Source organism: Microcaecilia unicolor, chromosome 13, assembly GCF_901765095.1.
Source record: "Microcaecilia unicolor chromosome 13, aMicUni1.1, whole genome shotgun sequence".
Classification (NCBI taxonomy): Eukaryota; Metazoa; Chordata; class Amphibia; order Gymnophiona; family Siphonopidae; genus Microcaecilia; species Microcaecilia unicolor.
This window is the reverse complement of record NC_044043.1, coordinates 63162346-63182008: the sequence shown is the minus strand read 5'-3', so window position 1 is coordinate 63182008 and position 19663 is coordinate 63162346. Positions and strand designations below refer to the sequence as shown.

At 47.2% G+C, this 19663-nt stretch overlaps 1 protein-coding gene across 2 annotated transcripts in view; it reads left to right on the top strand.

Moving 5' to 3' along the window:
• CRK (CRK proto-oncogene, adaptor protein) overlaps positions 1–18967 on the top strand; it is a 74818-nt gene extending 55851 nt beyond the window's left edge. Inside the window, exon 3 of one of the 2 annotated variants that reach the window (XM_030222488.1) lies at positions 17764–18967. In XM_030222488.1, the coding sequence (XP_030078348.1) occupies positions 17764–17901 (138 nt within the window). In that variant the 3' untranslated portion in view covers positions 17902–18967. The remainder of the gene's footprint in view (positions 1–17763) is intronic. The other variant, XM_030222489.1, reaches the window with a different exon arrangement.
• The last annotated feature ends 696 nt before the right edge of the window (positions 18968–19663 follow it).

Here is a 19663-nt window from a genome sequence, read left to right as displayed (position 1 = left end):
GACAGTGATACGGTATCGATTTTGTCGTGTCTGCATTCTTTTTTCTAAGCTCTGTGGAGCGCGCGCTTTTGTCGGTGGGGCTACTAGGGTCCCTCCCATATTTTCACTGCTTTGTTACTTCCCATCAGTCACATTCTGGGCCGGTCCGGAGGGATGCTAAGGAAGGGTAAATTAGACCTTACCTGCTAATTTTCTTTCCTTTAGTCCCTCCGGACCGGCCCAGATCCCTCCCTCTAGATATCTGTGTTTGTTCGGAGCTGTGTTGTTAGTTGGTTGGTTTATGTAGGTTTAAAAAAAAAAAAAAAAAACACAGTAAAGATTTTACTGAACTGTCCGGTTTTAAAGGACCGTGATATCTTTAAAGGCACTCACCCGTTGTTGGCAAAGTGCTGGTGGCTGCTCAGGTTTTTGGATGCACAGGTCTGTTATGTCTTCTATGACTTTCCTTCTGCTTTGGTACTTTGTTACTGGATCTTTCTCTAGCTGGCAAGGGCTCTTATTGGCTGGCTACAGTCACAGTTTTTTTCTCAGTCTCCACCTGCTGGAAGGCGTACACAACCCATCAGTCACATTCTGGGCCGGTCCGGAGGGACTAAAGGAAAGAAAATTAGCAGGTAAGGTCTAATTTACCCTTGTGGCTGGTGGTGCCCACTTTAAAGACATACTTGGTTTTCCCTGGCTCTGCCTTACCCCATTCCCCCTCTTCCTGGAGTTCCTCTCTGGCTGCCTGCCTCTAACTTTCCTCACAGTAAAAAAAAAAAAAAAAAGAGAGAGAGAGGCTCGCTTTCTCAGCGTGGCGATTTCTGAGGCTTTCTCCAGCGCTCTTGGTTCGGTTTAGCTTGATTGAAGCTTGTTTGACTTGGTCTCCTGAGGTGAGAGTGGTGCCCAGCTCCTCCAGGAAGGTTCCCACTGACAGCGCTCTGTGCGGGGTAAGTTTTGGTGCGAAGGCGCCGTTTTGTTTTCTGTATTTGATGGCTGCTGAAGGGGTTAAGCGCTGCTCCCACTGTGGAAACGCAGATCAGCAGCGGGGCTTTGCAGCTCATGCTGCCTAGATGCTAATGCTGGCATGAGCATGGCGGGCGGTGGTTCTTCCTGCCCGACGGAGTTGGCAGCTGGCGCCATCTTGGAGGCGCCGCGTGACTCGACCCTCACGGTTGAGGAGGGGTCTGAGTGCAGGGGGACTCCTCGTTTCGAGGTTTCTAGAGGAGCTATTGCCTCCGCTTCCCCCAATGTGGGGACGGAGGTACAGGGTGAGTTTTTCTCCCCTGAAATTGTGCTGCTGATGCATAAGGCTTTTATGTTAAAGAGAGCACTGCCTGAGGCTCCTGACAATTCCTTTCAGACTGGGTTGCCTCCAGTTCTTGATAGCCCTGCGTCTGCTGGAGACTTTATTTCTTCCCCCGAGCTTTTGGCTGACGCTAAGCGTAGACGAATGAATACCTCGTCTAAGGGGGACTCTTCACTCTGTTCTCCCCCGTGATCTAGTTTCGGGGAGTCTGAGGGGTCGAGCAGGCCATCACGGACTGATGATCTAGATGAGGGTGGCTGCTTGCCACAGGAGTTGTATGACCCTAAAGCGGTTCGGATTTTCCACCGCGACGAGCTGCCAGCTCTCATTTCTGATGCCTTACAGGCCCTTTGTATTGAAGATCCTGACGAGGGCGCTGCCTCTTCTATTAATCCTAGGATGGCTAGTACTAAGATGCCTTCTCGGGCTTTTCCCATGCATGCGTCCATCCAAGAGCTTATTTCAGCTCAATGGTCTGACCCTGATGGTCCCTTGAAGGTGGCCAGGGCTATGTGTCACCTTTACCCTCTGAGTGAAAGTCAGTTGGCCCTCTGGGATTCCTGAAGTGGATGCGTTAGTCACGGCTGTGACTAAAAAGACTACTCTCCCAGTGGAGGGAGGGGTCGCTTTGAAAGATATGCAGGACCGGTGGCTGGAATCCGCGCTGAAGCGGTCCTTTGAAATCTCGGGTCTTTCCTTACGGGCGGCTATTTGCAGTTCCTATGCAGCCGGGCCTGCCTTTCCTTGGTGCAGCAGGCAGTTGAGCAGCCTCTGCCGATGGAGCAGGTTCCCTTGCTGAGGTCGGCCCGCATATGGAGTCTGCATTGTCTTTTTTTGCCTGATGCTATTTATGATCCGGTCAGAGCTTCAGCTAAGCAGATGTCGGTGGCAGTTGCTGCCCGCCGCCTTCTTTGGCTCCGGCATTGGGCGTTTGACATGGCCTCTAAACAAAGCCTGTGAGGTTACCCTTTCGGGGCCTTCTTTTATTTGGGGAGGATTTGGAGAAGATTGTTAAGGACCTAGGGAACTCTAAGTCCCAACGGTTGCCTGAGGATAGGCCGAGGCCTTCTTCCAAAAGTTCTTCTTTTCCCTCCTCTTCCAGGCAACGTTTTCGCGAAGCTCACAGGTATCACCTGGTGCACTCTGCAGGGTTTGGTCAACATACCCGTTTCCAGCAGAGGAACTCCTTTTGTTCGGACAAACACGCCTTGGCGCCCAGGTAACACCCAGGAGTTCAGGGGTGTCCTCCACAATGATGGGACGCTGGTCCACTCGTCGGTTCCTGCAGTAGGGGGTCGTCTCTCCCTCTTTCTCGAGGAGTGGACCGATTACTTTGGATCGGTGGGTCCTGGACCCAATCAGAGAAGGTTACCGACTAGAATTCGCTGCCCCGGTGGGAGACGTGTTTTTGGAGTCCCGATGCGGCACTGCTGTCAAGCGGGTGGCGGAAAAAGAGACCTTGCAGGTGTTGCTGAAGCTCGGAGCGGTGGTTCCGGTTCCTCCCGCCGATCGCGGCTGTGGTCGCTACTCCATCTAATTTGTGCCTCGAAAAGGCGGGTCGTTCAGACCTATCCTCGACTTACGCAGAGTCAACGAGGCCTTAGGAGTGCGACACTTCCGCATGGAAACCCTGCGCTCAGTCATTGCATCGGTACAGCCAGGAGAGTTTCTCACGTCTCTGAACCTTAAGGAAGCATATTTGCATATTTCCATCTGGCCACTGAATCAGCGGTTTCTCTGGTTTGCGGTATTGAGCCAACATTTCCAGTTTCGCGCCTTGCCTTTCGGCCTGGCAACTGCCCCTCTGACTTTTTCCAAGGTGCTTGTAGTGGTGGTTGTCTTTCTCAGGCGAGAGGATATCAGAGTTCACCCTTATCTTGACGACTGGCTCATCAGAGCGGATTCGTCAGACGAAAGCCGACTTGCCACAGCCAGAGTTGTTACAGTTCTTCAGACTCTGGGCTGGGTAGTCAATATGCCCAAAAGTCACCTGACCCCCTTTCAGTTTCTCGAGTATTTGGGGGGTTCGTTTTTCTTCCTGACACCAGGCGTCTCAAGCTTCAGAATCAGGCCCGCCTGCTCCTGCGGATGCCTCGCCCTTGAGCTTGGGAATTTGTTCAGCTCCTAGGATTGATGACAGCCACCATAGAGGTGGTTCCCTGGGCGAGAGCTCACATGAGGCCGCTGCAACTTGCTCTACTTCAGCAATGGTCTCCGATTTCCCAGGAATACCAATGCAGACTAAGGTGGCTTCCTGCGGCCCTGCAGTCTGGATTGGTGGCTTTCCGACAGCATGTTGCGGCAGGGGATGCCACTGGCTCTTCCGTTTTAGTGTTTGGTGATAACTGATGCCAGCCTTTCGGGCTGGGAAGCTCATTGCCGGGGACGCTATGCTCAGGTTCTGTGATCCACCGTGGAAGCGGGATGGTCCATCAATCGCTTGGAACTGAGCAATATTCCAGGGTCTTCTGGCTTTCCACAGGATGGTGAAGGGTCTTCCTGTCTGAGTTCTGTCGGACAACACAGCAGCAGTGGCCTACATCAGTCGTCAGGGCGGCACACAGTGCAGGGCCCTGGTTGCGGAGGCGTCTCTAATCTGCGACTCGGCCGAGCGCCACCTAGAGCTGCTGTCCGCGGGTCACATAGCCAGTCAGAGCAATGTACAAGCCAATTTCCTCAGCAGACATCAAATCGACCCGGCGGAATGGGAACTGGCAGAAGAAGTTTTTCTTCAGATTTGTGCCAAATGGGGGACTCCCGGTATGGATCTAATGATGTCAAGCGTAAACGCCAAAGTCCCTCGCTTTTTCAGCAGAAGGAGAGATCCTCGCTCTGCGGGGTTGGATGCCCTGGCTCAACCTTGGCCCTCGGGCCTCCTTTATGTGTTCCCTCCTTGGCCCTTGATAGGTCGAGTGCTACTTCAGATTCGCCTGCACAGAGGATTGGTGATTCTCATCGCCCCGGATTGGGCCAAGGCATCCATGGTACGCGGATCTCCGGCGGATGCTGGTGGACTCGCCTCTTCCTTTGCCTCGGGTTCTGAACTTGTTAGTTCTTGATCCAGTGACTATGGAAGATCCTTGCCGCTTTGGTCTTATGGCCTGGCTCTTGAGAGGGCGCAATTGAGGGACAAGGGCTATTCTAATAAGGTTATTGCCACACTGTTGCGGGCCTGCACACAGTCTACCTCTGCGACTTATGCTCGGATCTGGCACACTTTTGAGGCATGGTGTACTCCAAAGGCTGTCTCGCCGACTCTGGCAACAGTCTCGCTTTTGCTGGACTTTTTGCAGGACAGGCTACACAAGGACCTGGCCTACAATTCCCATCGAGTTCAAGTGGCAGTATTGGCCTGCTTCCAGGGGAAAGTCTCCGGCTTGTCCCTTTCTGCTCATCCGGATATTGTCTGATTTCTCAGAGGGGCACTTCATCTCCGTCGTCCTTTGCGGTCGCCCTGTCCGGCTTGGAACCTGGGGCTCATGGTGAAGGCGCTTCAGCGATCTCTGTTTGAGCCTCTTAAAGGGGCTTCTGAGAAGGATGTGACTCTCAAGACAGTTTTTTTTAGTGGCAATGACGTCGGCAAGAAGTGTGTCTGAGCTTCAGACTCTTTCCTGTCAGGATCCTTTTCTACAGTTCTCGGAATCCGGGGTAACTGTTCGTACGGTGCCTTCCTTTCTGCCTAAGGTGGTGTCAGCTTTTCACCTGAACCAGCCCATTTTTCTTCCTTCCTTTTGTAAGGAGGCGTTTCCGGACTCCTTTGGGCAATTGCGCCTTTTGGATGTCCACAGGGTTCTGTGGCAGTATCTGCAGATGTCAAATGAGTTTAGGAATTCTGGTCATTTATTTGTTCTGTTGACAGGTACCCGACGGGGGTTTCCGGCGTCTAAGGCCACTATAGCCCGCTGGCTTAAGGAACTCATTTTTTTCTGCTTATCTGCTTTCAGGGCGGTCGCCACCTGTAGCGTTTAAAGCACACTCTACGAGGGCAATGTCCTCTTCGTGGGCTGAAACGGGTGTCATCTCTTCTCGTCAAGAGATCTGTCATGCGGCTACCTGGGCTTCTCAGCTCTCTTTTGTGCAGCATTACAGGCTGGATGTGGCAGCGTGGCAGGATGCGCATTTTGGAGCGCAAGTGCTTGTTCGCGGAGTTGCCTGTTCCCACCCTATTTAGGGAGTGCTTTGGTACATCCCATCAGTTAATGGATTCATCTGCTGTTGATGACAAGGAAGGGAAAATTAGGTTCTCACCTTGATAATTTTTTTTTCCTTTAGTCACAGCAGATGAATCCATGATCCCTCCTTGTCTGACTTTAGTTTTTGTACAGATGTTGCATACAGACATTATGTCTCATCAGGAGTACTTGAAGACAAGCTATCAGAGTTACTACATGCTGTTTTTATTGCAGGAGGTTGATAACGTCCCTCCTTTGTTTGGTTATTGCTCCGGTTCAGGGGTGTTTGTTCTCTGTGAGGAAAGTTTATTTTGCCTTTCTTATTCACTCTGCTTTGGAAATTTCATATACTGAAGGCAGAGGGGTCTGGGCGTCCAGGAACACCATGTGCTTTCAGTGTTCTCTATCTCCACCTGCTGGTAGGTGGATACAACCCATCAGTTAATGGATTCATCTGCTGTGACTAAAGGAAAGAAAATTATCAAGGTAAGAACCTAATTTTCCCTTCCTTGTCATCAACAGCAAATGAATCCATTAACTGATGGGATATACCAAAGCACTCCCTAAATAGGGTGGGAACAGGCAACTCTACGAGCTTTGGGGGAAGAGCTTTAGAGGCAGGAAGAGGCAGCTGTGGAAAAAAAATTAAAAAGAGGTGAAAGTTTGGTTTTTACTTTGCTGTGGGTAATTGGGCAAGATAGTTCCTGTTCCTGCCCTTTACAAGTTTAAAAAAAAAGAGAGAGAGAGAATTCAAGAAGAGAAATGGGAGTAGATGTAGTTTTGTTTTTTCTCGCAGGACTCTGTTCTTATGAGCATGGTTTTCCTTGGAATTTCTTGTTCAACTGTTGCCGCATTGTTGTGAGGAGTGTTCTTGTTTCAATATTTTATCCCTCTCTTCTGCTTTGGGGGTGAGACGTATACTGAAGTGGTAAGTAGCTGGACGTCCAGGGTCCACTGCTTTGTCTTCAGTGTTCTCTATCTCCACCTGCTGGTAGGCGGATACAACCCACCAGTTCCTGGATTCATCTGCTGCAACTAAAGGAAAGAAAATTATCAGGTAAATTATAACGTTTACTGTATGTATGAACATGGCTTCCTTGTCACTTGCAGCAGATGAATCCAGGAACTAGTGGGGTTAAGTCTGCCTACCAGCAGGTGGAGATAGAGATAAACTAAAGGCAGTGATGCCAGACGGCCAGCTCCTTTCTCAGTTAGTATGTTTCTATCTCTGCAGGTAGTGGACGGCTTTTTCTCCAGCTGCTGGGCCCAAGGCCTCTGAGGGTGCTCCTGGGCTGGTGGCCAGTGTGAGCCGAGGGTGGCGAACCGGTGGTGTCCCCTTTGGCAGCATACACAGTTGCTGGGTCCCTGCTGCACCTCAAATTCCCTCTGAACAGGCTTTTGTTGTTCCTTTCCTTCCCTCTTTGTTTCTGCCTCACTAAAAAAAAAAAAAAGAAGAGAGAGAAGCACAGGGAAGTGTGTTTTTGCTGAGAGCAAGTTTGTGTAATGGCTGCCTGAGTCCTGTTTTCTGTTGCCTGCTTGTCTGAGCCTGCCTCGAAGTGGAGTTGGAGAGGTTTTTTTTCCCTTCGGCTCAGCTGTCAGTTCCCGCGCTTTCCCGGTCCGGGGTAAGTCCTGCTGGGTTCCTGTTAGGGGACGGGTGATGGCAGCAGAGGTGGTAAAATGCTGTTCCCGATGCAGGAAATGGCGTTTGGCAGCGGGCCTTTGCAGCGCAGGGTGCGCTGATTTGGTGGGACTCAATGGAGCGGTGGCCACCCTCCCTGAGAGCGTTCTTTCCCGCCCAGAGCCTGGCGATTCTTGTGCCATTTTGTGATTGGTCGCGGAGCCGGCTCCGGTAGCGGTTTTGGGCAAAGCTTTTTCTCCGCTGGTAGGGGAGTCGGGGGGAGGGCCGTCAGGCACTTTGGGCAGTGGTGCAGGTGCCATGGCTGCGACCTCCTCCGTTGCGGGGGAGGGGTTTTCACCAGAGTTTATTTTGCTACTCCATCAGGCATTTTTGTTGAAAAGGGCCTTGCCCCCCCACCACCACGCAGCTGCAACAACTTCAGCCTTTGATTCTCAGGGGGCCTGGGGGTAACCAAGAGATTTTGGGTTTTTCCCCAGAGGATTTCTCCTCCATTAAAAAGCCTAGGCTTTCTTTGGGGTCTGAGGAGGGGTCCTGCATACGGTCGCTTGCAGCTTCCTCCGTGGTGGCTCTCAGAGCAGACGGGTAGAGGACGTGGAGGATAGTGTCCTCACTGACCAACCGGAGGACTCTTCCGCCTTGAGGATTTTCCATAAGGAGGAGTTGTCCTCCTTTATCTCTCAGGCGCTGGATGCCCTGAATATAGAGGACCCTGAGGTTGCGGCTTCTCAGGTGGTCAACCCCAAGATGGCTAGTACCAGACCTCCTAAGGCCCTTCCGGTACATGAAGCTATTGATTTCGGCCCAGTGGGCGGATCCGGATGGGGGGCTGAAAGTGGCCAGGGCTATGGCCAGACTGTATCCGGTTTCAGCAGAACGTTTAGAGCAGTTTGTTCTACCTAGGGTGGATGCCCTGGTGACGGTGGTCACTAAGAAGACTACTCTTCCAGTGGAAGGTAGTGTGGCACTTAAGGATATGCAAGACAGACGACTAGAGGCCTCTTTAAAACGTGCCTTTGAGCTGGCCGCTTTGACACTTCAAGCTTTTTTTTTTTTTAACATTATTTTTTATTAACCAACAATAGATTTGCAAATAAACAAATACAAACTTCAGTTTTCATTTCTCCCCTCCCACCCACTCGACTCTTAACCCCCCTCCCATCTTTACACCTATTACTAACTCATTTGGGTCATAGCCCTTAATTGAATCCAGAGGTCGCCATTCATATTATAATATCCCACCCTTTTATCAGTTAGTTTCTCCATCTCCCCAATGAGGGAAAGTTTTAAAAGCCAGTCTTGCTCCGTTGGTGCCTCTTGTTGTTTCCAAAACCGAGCTATGACACTCTTTGCAGCCGTCAAACACATCCTCTTTAAACGTCTCTGCCATTTAGCTCCTCGTCTGTTCCCTAAGCCCAGCAGGCACCATTGAGGATCACACAAAAATGTCTTACCCGTGTGTGGGCAGTTATCTTTGCTGTAACAGTTTGCCAATACAATTGTAATTTCCCACAGGACCACCAGATTTGTAAGAAGGTTCCCTCTTCCATTAAACATCTCCAACAATACTGTGAGGCCCCTGGAAACATCACATGCAATCTATGTGGGGTTAAATACCATCTCGAGAGGACCTTGAAAGCATTTTCTTTCAACAACACACAGTTCTATGCTTTAACTTCCAAGATGATGGCCTTCCACTCATGGACTGTGAACTCCTTCTGCAGATCACTTTCCCATCGAGCCATATACAAGCATTTCTCAAAACTCCTACCCCTTATAAATTTATACAACATAGATATAACTCCCTTCATTTTCCCCAAAGAGCCCCACAAATTCTCTAACTCTTCATAGTCCTCTGGGTCCTTTCGTAATCATCCTTGTGTGTAAATGTAATGTTGGACCTGTAGATAAAAGAATCTATCCTTATCCAAAACCCCATATTGTTCCTTAAGCTCCGTAAACAATCTCATTTTCCCATCTTCTAATAATCTCGAAACCTCAGTAAACCCCTCTCAGCCCACCTCTTTGCCACCGGATTTCCCAACCCCACCCTGAATGTGGGTTCCCCCCGAATGTAAGCGTAAGTAGATGTAGTTCTAGCTTTCCAAAAGCTCTTCAAGCTTCTTTTTGTAGTTCTTATGCGGCTAGAGCTTGTCTCAGTTGGCTACATTCTGTCATGGATTCGATTTCGGAGTCTGATATGCCGGGAACTCCTCAGATGTCGCTGATGGATATTGGGCTGGTGTAGTTGGCGGATGCCTTGTATGATTTGGTCTGTTCTTCGGCCAAACTCATGACCTTGACCGTTTCCTCTCAGCGTCTTCTGTGGCTCCGTCATTGGGCCGCAGATATGGCCTCTAAGCAACGGCTCATTAAATTGCCTTTCTGAGGGAAATTGCTTTTTGAGGAAGACCTAGAAAAGATTGTTAAAGATGTGGGGGATTCCAAATCTCAGTGTCTTCTGGAAGATAGACCCAAGTCTACTTCCAGGCAGGGAGTCTCGAGGTCACGTTTCAGAGAGACACGACGGTATCGCCCGGAGCGGCCCAACGTAGCCTTTCAGCGTCCTCGTTGTGGGCAGCATTCTTCCTTTCGCAACGAGAAGCATCCGGCTGGACCCCCTCTCGTCAGGGGGCTCCTCGGGCCTCCCAATGATGGGGCGCAGGTCCACTCGGGAGGAGAGCAGATTGGTGGTTGGCTTTCTCTGTTTCTTCCAGAGTGGGCCAGAATTACTTTGGACCAGTGGGTCCTCGATGTGGTGCGAGAAGGTTACAAGCTAGAATTCTTCTCTCCCGTCAGACTTTTTTCTGGAGTCCCGCTGTGCATCGCGGGCCAAGAGGACAGCGGTTCTGCAGTGTTTGCGAGACCTGCTAAGGATAGGGGCTATCGTGCCTGTTCCTGCTCTCAAAAGGCGCACAGGTCGGTACGCCATCTTCTTTGTGGTTCCAAAGAAGGGAGTGACCTTTTGGCCTATTCTCGATTTCAAAAAAGTAAACCAGTTTTTGTGGGTTCGTCACTGCATGGAGACATTAAGGGCAGTTATTGCTGCTGTTCAACCAGGCGAGTTTTTGACGGCTCTCGATTTGAGGGCCCCATCAGAGATTTCTCAGATTTGCGGTGCTGGGTCAGCACTTCCAGCTTCAGGCCCTTCCTTTCGGAATGGCCACTGCCCCACACACTTTTTCCAAGGTCATGGTGGTGGTGGCGGCGTTCCTGCGGAAGGAGGGGATTCAAGTGCATCCATATCTCAACAGCTGGCTGAGTCGGACGACGACAGCAAAGGAGAGTCAAGTGGTCACTGACCGAGTGATTGCTGTGTTGCAATCCTTAAGTTGGGTGGTCAATATGGACAAGAGTCATCTGGTTCCTACTCAGTCTGGAGTATCTTCGGGTGCAATTCAATACGAAGCAGGGGAAGGTGTTTCTCCCCAAGAGGCGAAGGATCAAATTGCTTTGTCAGGTACGGACCTTATTGAGTTATCGCGCTTCCCTAGTGTGGGACTATGTTCAGCTCCTCGGTTCCATGACGGCGACCTTGGAGGTCATTCCATGGGCAAGGGCTCACATGCGGCCTCTTCAGAATTTCCTTTTGAGCAGATGGTTTCTGACGTCGCTGGATTATCAATGACGCCTTCCTTGGTCAAGCCAGGCCAGGGATAGTCTTGCGTGTGGTGGCTCCGGTCAGCCAATTTGCAGAAGGGTGTTTCTCTGGCGTCTCCCAATTGGGTGGTGGTCATGACGGATGCCAGCCTTGCGGGCTGGGGAGCCCAGGGATCGTGGACCCCTCTTGAAGGGACTTGGTCTGGAGTTGCGAGCAGTCATGAATGCGCTGCGGAGTTTTCAGGACCTTCTGCAGGGGCAGGCAGTTCGTGTATTCTCGGACAGCACCACAATGGTGGCCTACATCAATCAGCAGGAAGGCACTCGCAGTCTTCCCTTGGCAGTGGAAGCGTCTCATCTTCTAGTATGGGCAGAAGCGCATGTTCAGAGTCTGTTGGCAGCGCACATTGCGGGTCAAGAATGTTCAAGCGGATTTTCTCAGCCGGACTCTTTTGGACGCAGCGGAATGGACGCTGTCGGACTCAGCTTTTCGGCTGATCTGTCAACGTTGGGGAAGACCAGTAAAGGATCTCATGGCCATGGCTTGCAATGCCAGAGTTCCAAAGTTCTTCAGGATCCGCAGGATTGGACGCTCTTCTCCAGCCACGGCCAGAACTATAGCTACTGTATGTTTTTCCTCCGTGGCCTCTGATAAGGAGAGTTCTTTGCCGCATAGGGCGGCATCGGGGGCCGGTCGTTCTAGTGGCACCAGACTGGCCCCGATGGTCGTAGTATGCGGATCTTGTTCGAGCGCTCTCAGAGCCACCATTGCGAATTCCAGTGACTCCCGATCTGCTGCATCAAAGGCCAGTTCAGATGGAAAATCCCTCCTGCTTTGGTCTTACGGCCTGGCTATTGAGAGGCAGCAGCTGAGGAAGAAGGGATTTTCAGGACCAGTCATTGCCGCTCTTTTGGTGGCACGGAAGCAGTGTACTTAAGCAGCGTACGCGCAAGTGTGGAAAGCTTTCTCGGTTTGGTTTGCATGCTGAATCGCCTTTTCGTGTGGACATTCTGATTATTCTGGAGTTCCTTCAGGATGGTCTTTAAAAGGGATTGGCGTATAATTCCCTTCAAGTACAGGTGGCCACGGTAGCTTGTTTTAGGGGCAAACTGGATGGTTCCTCTTTAGCAGCTCACTCTGCTGTGGTCCGTTTCCTACACGGGGCTCTTCTGCTTTGGCATCCTCTGCGGCAGCCGTGCCTGGCGTGGCATTTGAATGTGGTACTGCAAGCCCTCCAGGCCCTTCCGTTTGAGCCGTTCAATAAGATTTCTGAGAAGGATCTAACACTTAAGACAGTGTTTTTGGTGGCCATTGCTTCGGCTAGGAGGATTTCTGAAATTCAGGCTTTGTCTTCCAGAGATCCTTTTTTGCAGTTTTCTGAAGCAGGGGTGTAGATCCGGACGGTGGTGTTGGTTTTCCATGCCAGGCGGTTTATCTTCCGTCTTTTCGAAGAGAGGATTATCTGGGGGAGTTTGCCTCGCTACGTTTCCTGGGCTTGCGGAGAGCTTTGTTTCGGTACTTGCAGATTTCTAAAGAGTTTCGATGCTTGGATCATCTTTGTGCTCTTGTCGGGATCGAAAAGAGGTGAGGCGGCTTCTAAGGTTCCATTGCTCGCTGGATTAGGGAAGCCATTGGAGTGGCATATCTGCTACAAGGGCAGGCGTCTCCAGTGGCCCTGAAGGCGCATTCTATTCGGGCACAGGTGACTTCTTGGGCGGAGGCGTCGGCCTTATCTCTGGAAGTGATTTGTCGGGCGATTACTTGGGCGTCCCGTCATACATTTGCGAAGCATTACAGGCTAGATGTGTCTGCTCGGGAGGATGTGAGTTTTGGAGCAGGAGTGTTGGCGCGGGGAGCATCGGCTTCCCACCCTACTTAAGGAATGCTTTGGTACATCCCACTAGTTCCTGGATTCATCTGCTGCAAGTGACAAGCAATGTAAAATTATGTCTTACCTGATAATTTTCTTTCCTTTAACGCAACAGATGAATCCAGGATCCCTCCCTAGTTCATCCGACGGTTTTTTAATTTTCCGCGCAGTGTGGCTGTTTTTTCCTTCCGGGTTCTCTTTTGCACAGTTCAGACAGATATGGGAACATGGAAAGGATTCCGATTTCTGGATGAAATTGCACTTATTTCGAAGTTATTTGGTTCTCTGTTTTTCATAGTGAGGATGGTTTCTGGTTGTTGTTGGTTTCATGTTTTTGGCCTTGGCAAATGCTTACAATGACATACTAACTGAGGAAGGAGCTGGCCGTCTGACATCACTGCCTTTAGTTTAATTATCTCTATCTCCACCTGCTGGTAGGCGGACTTAACCCCACTAGTTCCTGGATTCATCTGCTGCGTTAAAGGAAAGAAAATTGTCAGGTAAGACATAATTTTACCTTGAATTTTTTTTTCCTTCCAAGTTGTTAGCTCATAGAAGCTATGAATGGGTACATAGTTGAAGTAATACAAAAAGTGGATTTGGCCTGCTTTTGCTCTCAGGGGCTCATGTTGTTTGATTACTTGATTCAGCTAGTAAGCCTACAGTAAAAAAAAACAGAATTCATAATATAACATTTTGGATATTCCCAAAAACCTGATGTCTTTCAGAACTCCAGATGAAATGGATGGTGAAAAATAACCATGGATAAAACATGAGCATGACCCTGTGCAAGTCTTTGAGGCCTTAACCTCACCAAGAGTCTTAACTACCTTTTTCCAGGTTCTTTCCAATGGAGGCTAGCCCCTGAAGTCAACTCACGGAATAATCTGTGGACCAGACACTGACCTGTTACCAACTATGTGCCCCACCTATGGAGGCCACAAACCCCAAACGTTTGGATACAGGATACAAATAGTGCACCAGCCAAGATCACAGCTCTGAATACCAGCTGAGATTCCTCCAGACTCCACAGAAACTGCTGATTGCACAGTAGGAAAGCTCAAGCTGTGTATCCTCCACACCCATAAGCCTGGCTAGGTCTCTTCAGCTTGTAGAAGAGACGGCTGAGGGGGAGATATGACAGAGGTCTATAAAATATTGAGTGGAATGGAGCAGGTAGACAAGAATTTGCTTGCTTGTTCTTTCCAAAAATACTAGGACTAGGGGGTATGCAATGAAGCTACTAAGTAGTAAATTTAAAACAAAACTGGAGAAAATACTTCTTCACTCACAGGTACATAAGCACCACCATACTGGGAAAAGACCAAGGGTCCATCAAGGCCAGCATCCTGTCTCCAACAGTGGCCAATCCAGGCTTCAAGAACCCGGTAATTAAACTCTGGAATTAGTTGCCATAGAAAGTGGTAACAGCAGTTAGCAGGGTTTTAAAAAATTTTTTGATAATTTTCTTAAAAGTCCATAAGCCATTATTAAGATGGACTTGGGAAAATCCACTGCTTTATTTCTAGGACAAGTATCATAACGTGTGTTTTACTGTTCTGGGATCTTGCTAGGTACTTGTGATCTGGACTAGCCACGGTTGGAAACAGGATACTGGGCTTGATAGATCTTTGGTCTTTCCCAGTGTGGCAACGCTTATGTGCCAATCTGAGGCACTTCACCCCCTGAACTTAGAGCCCTTGCATTGCTTCAGCTGCTTGAGGATCTTGGCTGCCTGTGCTAAAATATGGCTGCCATTCCTGCCAGTTTCTGAAGGAAAGAGCCAACAGTGCTTTCAGTGGCTCTAGGCCTTCCCCACAGTCCAGAGTCACTTGATAGTTCAAAGCTTGCCCGGCAACCAGCAAGCACATCAGCTGTCCATCTCTGAAAACAACACTTCTGAGGCACTTCAGGATTTCCTGCTATGGGCAGGGAATAACCCTCAGCCGCTTCTGCATCTAACACTCCTTTTTCTTTTCTCTTTTTTTCCTTTTTTGTTAAACTAGCGTTAACCAGCAGCTGGAAACATAACTAACTACACAAGAAGGAAAATGAGGATGGGGGGGGGGGGGTGAGGAGGAGGAGGGAGCAGCAGGACCCCGTGTGCTTATGCAACTAATTGATTTGTCTCTTTCATAGACTCTGCCAGATGCTGTGCAGTAGCTGTACTATTACCATTATTGGAGGGACATTGTGTACTGAATCCCTCTTTATGGTTGACCCCTGACGCAGCCCAGAAGTGAGCGAAATGTGACCAAATTGGGCATTTTTGGTATTAAAAGAACTATTTTAAGATTACTTTTGTGTGATCTACATCCCAAGTCAGTCCTAGAGTATCTCCTTGCCTGTCAGATTTTTAGAATACCCACAATAAGTATGTATGAATTTGATTTGCATATACTGTCTCCATTATATGCAAGCCCTTTCATGTATACATTCAAACCCTAATGATCTCCCACTAAGGATGATTTTACTGCTAACCTCAGCGGTGACATTCACCAATTCTTACCTTAATATGGTGAGAATTGAACACCCATCTCTTTATCGGGAAGTGGTAAATAATTATCAAATTATAGATGTTTAAATTTTCTTCTTTGTATATTTTATATCGGCATTATTGCTATTTATTTCAAACAAGTTAGACTTAAAAAAATCTTAATACTCATAAATGCTCATTCCATTCCTGGGGGGTGGGGGGTTGCCAACATAGGCTATGTTTCGCTTACCAGCTGCATCAAAGCAGCAAAACAGATGTGGAAATTAAGGGTTAGAGCTCATTTTTATCAAATGTCTTAAGTTGATTAAGACTCTACTTGCTCATATTGACTACTGTAACTATTTACATTGGAGTTAAGGGTGCTTTAATCAGTCTTACAGATCATTTAAAATTTGACAGAATTACTCCGTTATTTGTAAAATTACACTGGCTGCCCTGAGTAATTTTCAAAGTTTGTTCATTTCACTTTTTAATTATTCATTGGGGGGGGGGGGGGGGGCACAGGATGTATGAGTGATTTTAATTAATCTACCATTAAGGAGTTGTGATGTTAAGCATTTGTGCGTGTTACATTACCCAGACATGAGGAAGGTAGTTTATAAATTGAGTTGGTCAGAAACATTTTTATATCAAGCCACATACTTGTGGAATTCTTTGCCAGCTACTTTAGAGATTTTGACAGACTATAAAACATTTAGAAGATCACTGAAAACTTACCTTTTTAAGTATGTGTTAGGAGATATATCTAGCTTCTTAGTATTGCACAGAACTCATACTGGGCTAGTGCAGGATATGAGTGTATTGTATTTTTGGGTTCTGTTTGCTCTTTCGCAGGGGTTTTAGGTAGTTTTTCTTCAGTACTCAATACATTCTGCAGTAGTTCTCTGAAGGGTTACAAAGTTGATGTGTAGTGGTTTTTACCTTGTTCTTTAGCAGTATCATATATCAACTCTTATACCAGTAATGTCGCTGGAAGAGTTCAGTATCTGTACCTCCATCTGCTGGTTGGAGGACACAACCCATTGGTCTGGATTGATCTAGCAGGATTCAAGGAAAGAAAATGAACAAGTACAAATATTTCACAGTTTCTCATCCATGTACTTTATAGATCAGGACTAGCTAGGGGAGAGTGGCTTACTGGCTTGCAGGAGTAGACTGAGGCTGAAGGGCTAACTAGCTGGAGGTGGGGTGACTGTCACTGACTTAGCTCGCAGTAGTGGAGGGAAAGATTGAGGAGGGGGTTGACTGGCTTGCTAGGTCATAAGGACTGGTGTGTATGGATGATTTGTTTTTCAGTCATCCATACACACCAGGTTTTCAGCCTGTATGGTTGATTGGGAGGGTTGTGGCTCGCTGGCTTGCTTGATGATTAGGGACTGGGGGGGAGGTTTAAAGGAGGAGGAGGGAGAGTAGGTGACTACAGGGTCGACATGCAACCAGGTAACAGAGTATAGGGCTAGAAAGAGCAAGTGTGAAACTGGATGAGGAAAGGGTAAAGGAAAGAAACGGCAAGACAGGATGACAACAGGGAGGGAGGAGGGATTCCTAGTTGTATGTGTATTTCTATCAGAGGTCTGCAGGTGTGAATTAAGGTTCTGATTACAAAGCTTTCTTTCACCTTAGATATGCAATGGGAAAATGTTAGTAAATAAGCAGGTCCTAAAGGAGCTGCTGTAGACCTCAAGAGATTTTGCTCTAAATCCAAAGGACATTTGTCAGTGCTTATTATACATTCTTACCTGCCTTACTTCAACCTTTCATTTCTCTGGTTTCTATCCTCTCTAAGGGTATTCTGAAGAAAGTGTGTTTTAAGCATGTAAAGTGTATTGGATATTTTCCTGCATTATGTTTTGAAGAGTGTTTCTCCTGTTTGGCCAGCAGATGGTGCATGTTTATACTTAAAGCTGTTACAGAGGACTGACTTATTTTTCTTTATTTAGCACACAGATAATAGGAAGTGTCTGTAGTGATGTAACCAGTTTTTATTTTAAACTTGACTGTTCTGGGCTCTGATTGGCCTGGAGTTTTGAAAATTACCCAGTTTTGCTGACGGTTGCTTCAGTCTTAGCCAGGAAGAGAGACAGATCTCTTTGCTGTGACTTGGTGAATTATATGGCCTGATTTTTCCCAGGTACTGTTTAGCCAGTATGCAAATGTTTAGTGTTATAATTGATCTATATTTCAGTTACCTATTTGCCTATTTACACATTTTTGTCCACAATTGTTTGTGTTCTGCCTGTCTGGATTGATAAAGAATCCTGGTGGTTTGTGTGTTAGGTCTGTGAGTGCTTTCTGGAGCCGTGGGACCACTGGGAGTGTGGGCCCAGTAACCTAGAAATCGCTGGGGATAATTTGAGAGCGGGTTACTCGCCCCGGAGGCGGTTGCGACCCAATCGGTGGGATGAGGGTGCTAGTGTAGAGCACAAGCAGCAGGTGCAGATGGACCTGAGCTGTGCTGGGGATAGACCCTCTAAGTGGCCATGGGATAACCCCAGGCGAGTAGCTAGGCGTTTTGTGACAGGTATTGTCCAGTTTATACCGTGTATTCTCACCTAAAATTTCCCATCTCACAATCTGAAACAGAATGGTTTTTCAAAGTTTTTATCACTTTAGTGGTTCTTTCAGTTTTGATAACTATATTGTTCAGCTATTTGTAACTGTTCAAATAATTTCCTTATTTCATTTTTTTTATTTTTTAGGTCGGTGAGCTAGTAAAAGTGACGAAGATTAACGTGAGTGGTCAATGGGAGGGAGAATGTAATGGTAAATGTGGTCACTTTCCATTTACACATGTTCGTCTGCTGGATCAACAGAACCCAGAGGAGGACTTCAGCTGATTGTTGGTTAACAGCTTTCCTTGTGGATGGGAACCTACCCTCTTTCTCCTACTGCCATTTAGACTGTTTCCTACAGACGTCAAGTGCAGTGTAGGTTATTTGCCACCTCACTATTCCTGTGCTTGAACTTCGCCATTCTTTTCCAAGGTTCTGAAGGTTCAGGGTACGAACTTATATTTCCTCTGAAGAAGCTGAATGAATAGATCATTTTAGTGTGCAATTCTGCTTTGCTGTCCATGTGCAGAATGCTCTGTATTTGCTTGTATCAGTCTTTTGTTAAAAGGGGGTGGAGAAAAGCAGCCCTTTTTTGTTCTTCTTGTTTCCTCTTTTTCTTTTATGTAGGAAAATTCCTGCACCATGCAGTGATAGAGGCAGAAGCTGTGTACATCTGCTTTTGCCACATTTTTCTCTGCCTGTTCATCACACTATAATTGCTTCCTTTAAAGTCCAAGAACTGCTTTCAGTGTAGCAACTCGTGTGCATTACTAATCTGAATGTTTTTATGGAGTACCTGTTTGCATTTATTTTTAATTGACAAACACGAGATTTGATTATATTTCAGTGTTATGCTTTTCAAAATATTAGAAATATCATGGCATCTCGTGCAATAGAACAGTGTCCGCTCCAAGAGCTACTGTTATCCGATTTAACTCTGAGGCAATCAAGAAATGTCTGGCTTTTTACCAGACCTGGAATATTAATATGCATATGTGTATTGATTTATCCACTCAAAGCTAGAGTTGGTATGTTCTACTTGTAGAGGTGGTAAAGCCAAATAATTTAGTTCATGAATCTTGTATTTTGAATCACTCTCATATTTCATTACACCAACTTTTTGCCCAAAAATGCAAGTAAACGTTTCCAGTGAGTTTCAACCTTAATGGTTCTACATCTTAGTTTTGTGTGAGATATTTCCTTATAGCTTCAGCGAATAGAACAATTATGGAGGAGATATCTAGTTTTCAGTAAAATAATGAAGATACTTAGGATTATTCAGGTTCAAATCATATTTCTACTGATCACTCAAAAACAAACTGTAGTTTCTATTTATACTCGGTACTGTGTGAAATAAACCACAGTGTATAATTGCACTTTGAAAAGTACTGTTAGCCTTTCATAAATTACTGAGGTAGTTTCCATTCCTAGTATGGACCCTGGTGTGCAATTCTAATCCATCCAGTCCTAAATCAGTATTTAATTCTAAGACATCATCATTTCTTGTAAAAATTGCAGCATTCTAAACTAGAAAGTTTCAAACACTTCACACGTCAAGGTTTTCCAGATAAGTTTCCTTCTGCGATTTCACTGATATAGTTGTGGGGTACTAGTGATCCCATATCTAAAGGGAATTAGTAGTGATACTAGGATGAGTTTAGCACTCATGCCTGTAATGTGCATGAAATTGTATTACGTCATTACAAATTTCCACTTCATTTCTGGAAAGATTTAAGTCTTTTAATTCATAACTGACATTTCCTTAGCGTCCCTCCGGACCGGCCCAGGATTGGACTGATGGGTTGTGCACGCCTACCAGCAGGTGGAGACTGAGAAAAAAACTCTGACTCTAGAGAGCCAATGAGAGCCCTGGTCATGTGACCCTAGCCTCAGTATTTTCTCAGTCTCCCAGCAGGTAGGACGTGAGCCTATTAGTCTCTCTTTTTGGTATTTGTAGATATTTTCTTTATTGGTTCTTCTGTGCCCAGGAATTTTATTGAGGTCATTCCTGATACTAAGTGCCTTAGTGTTCAGCCTCTGGGGTGTT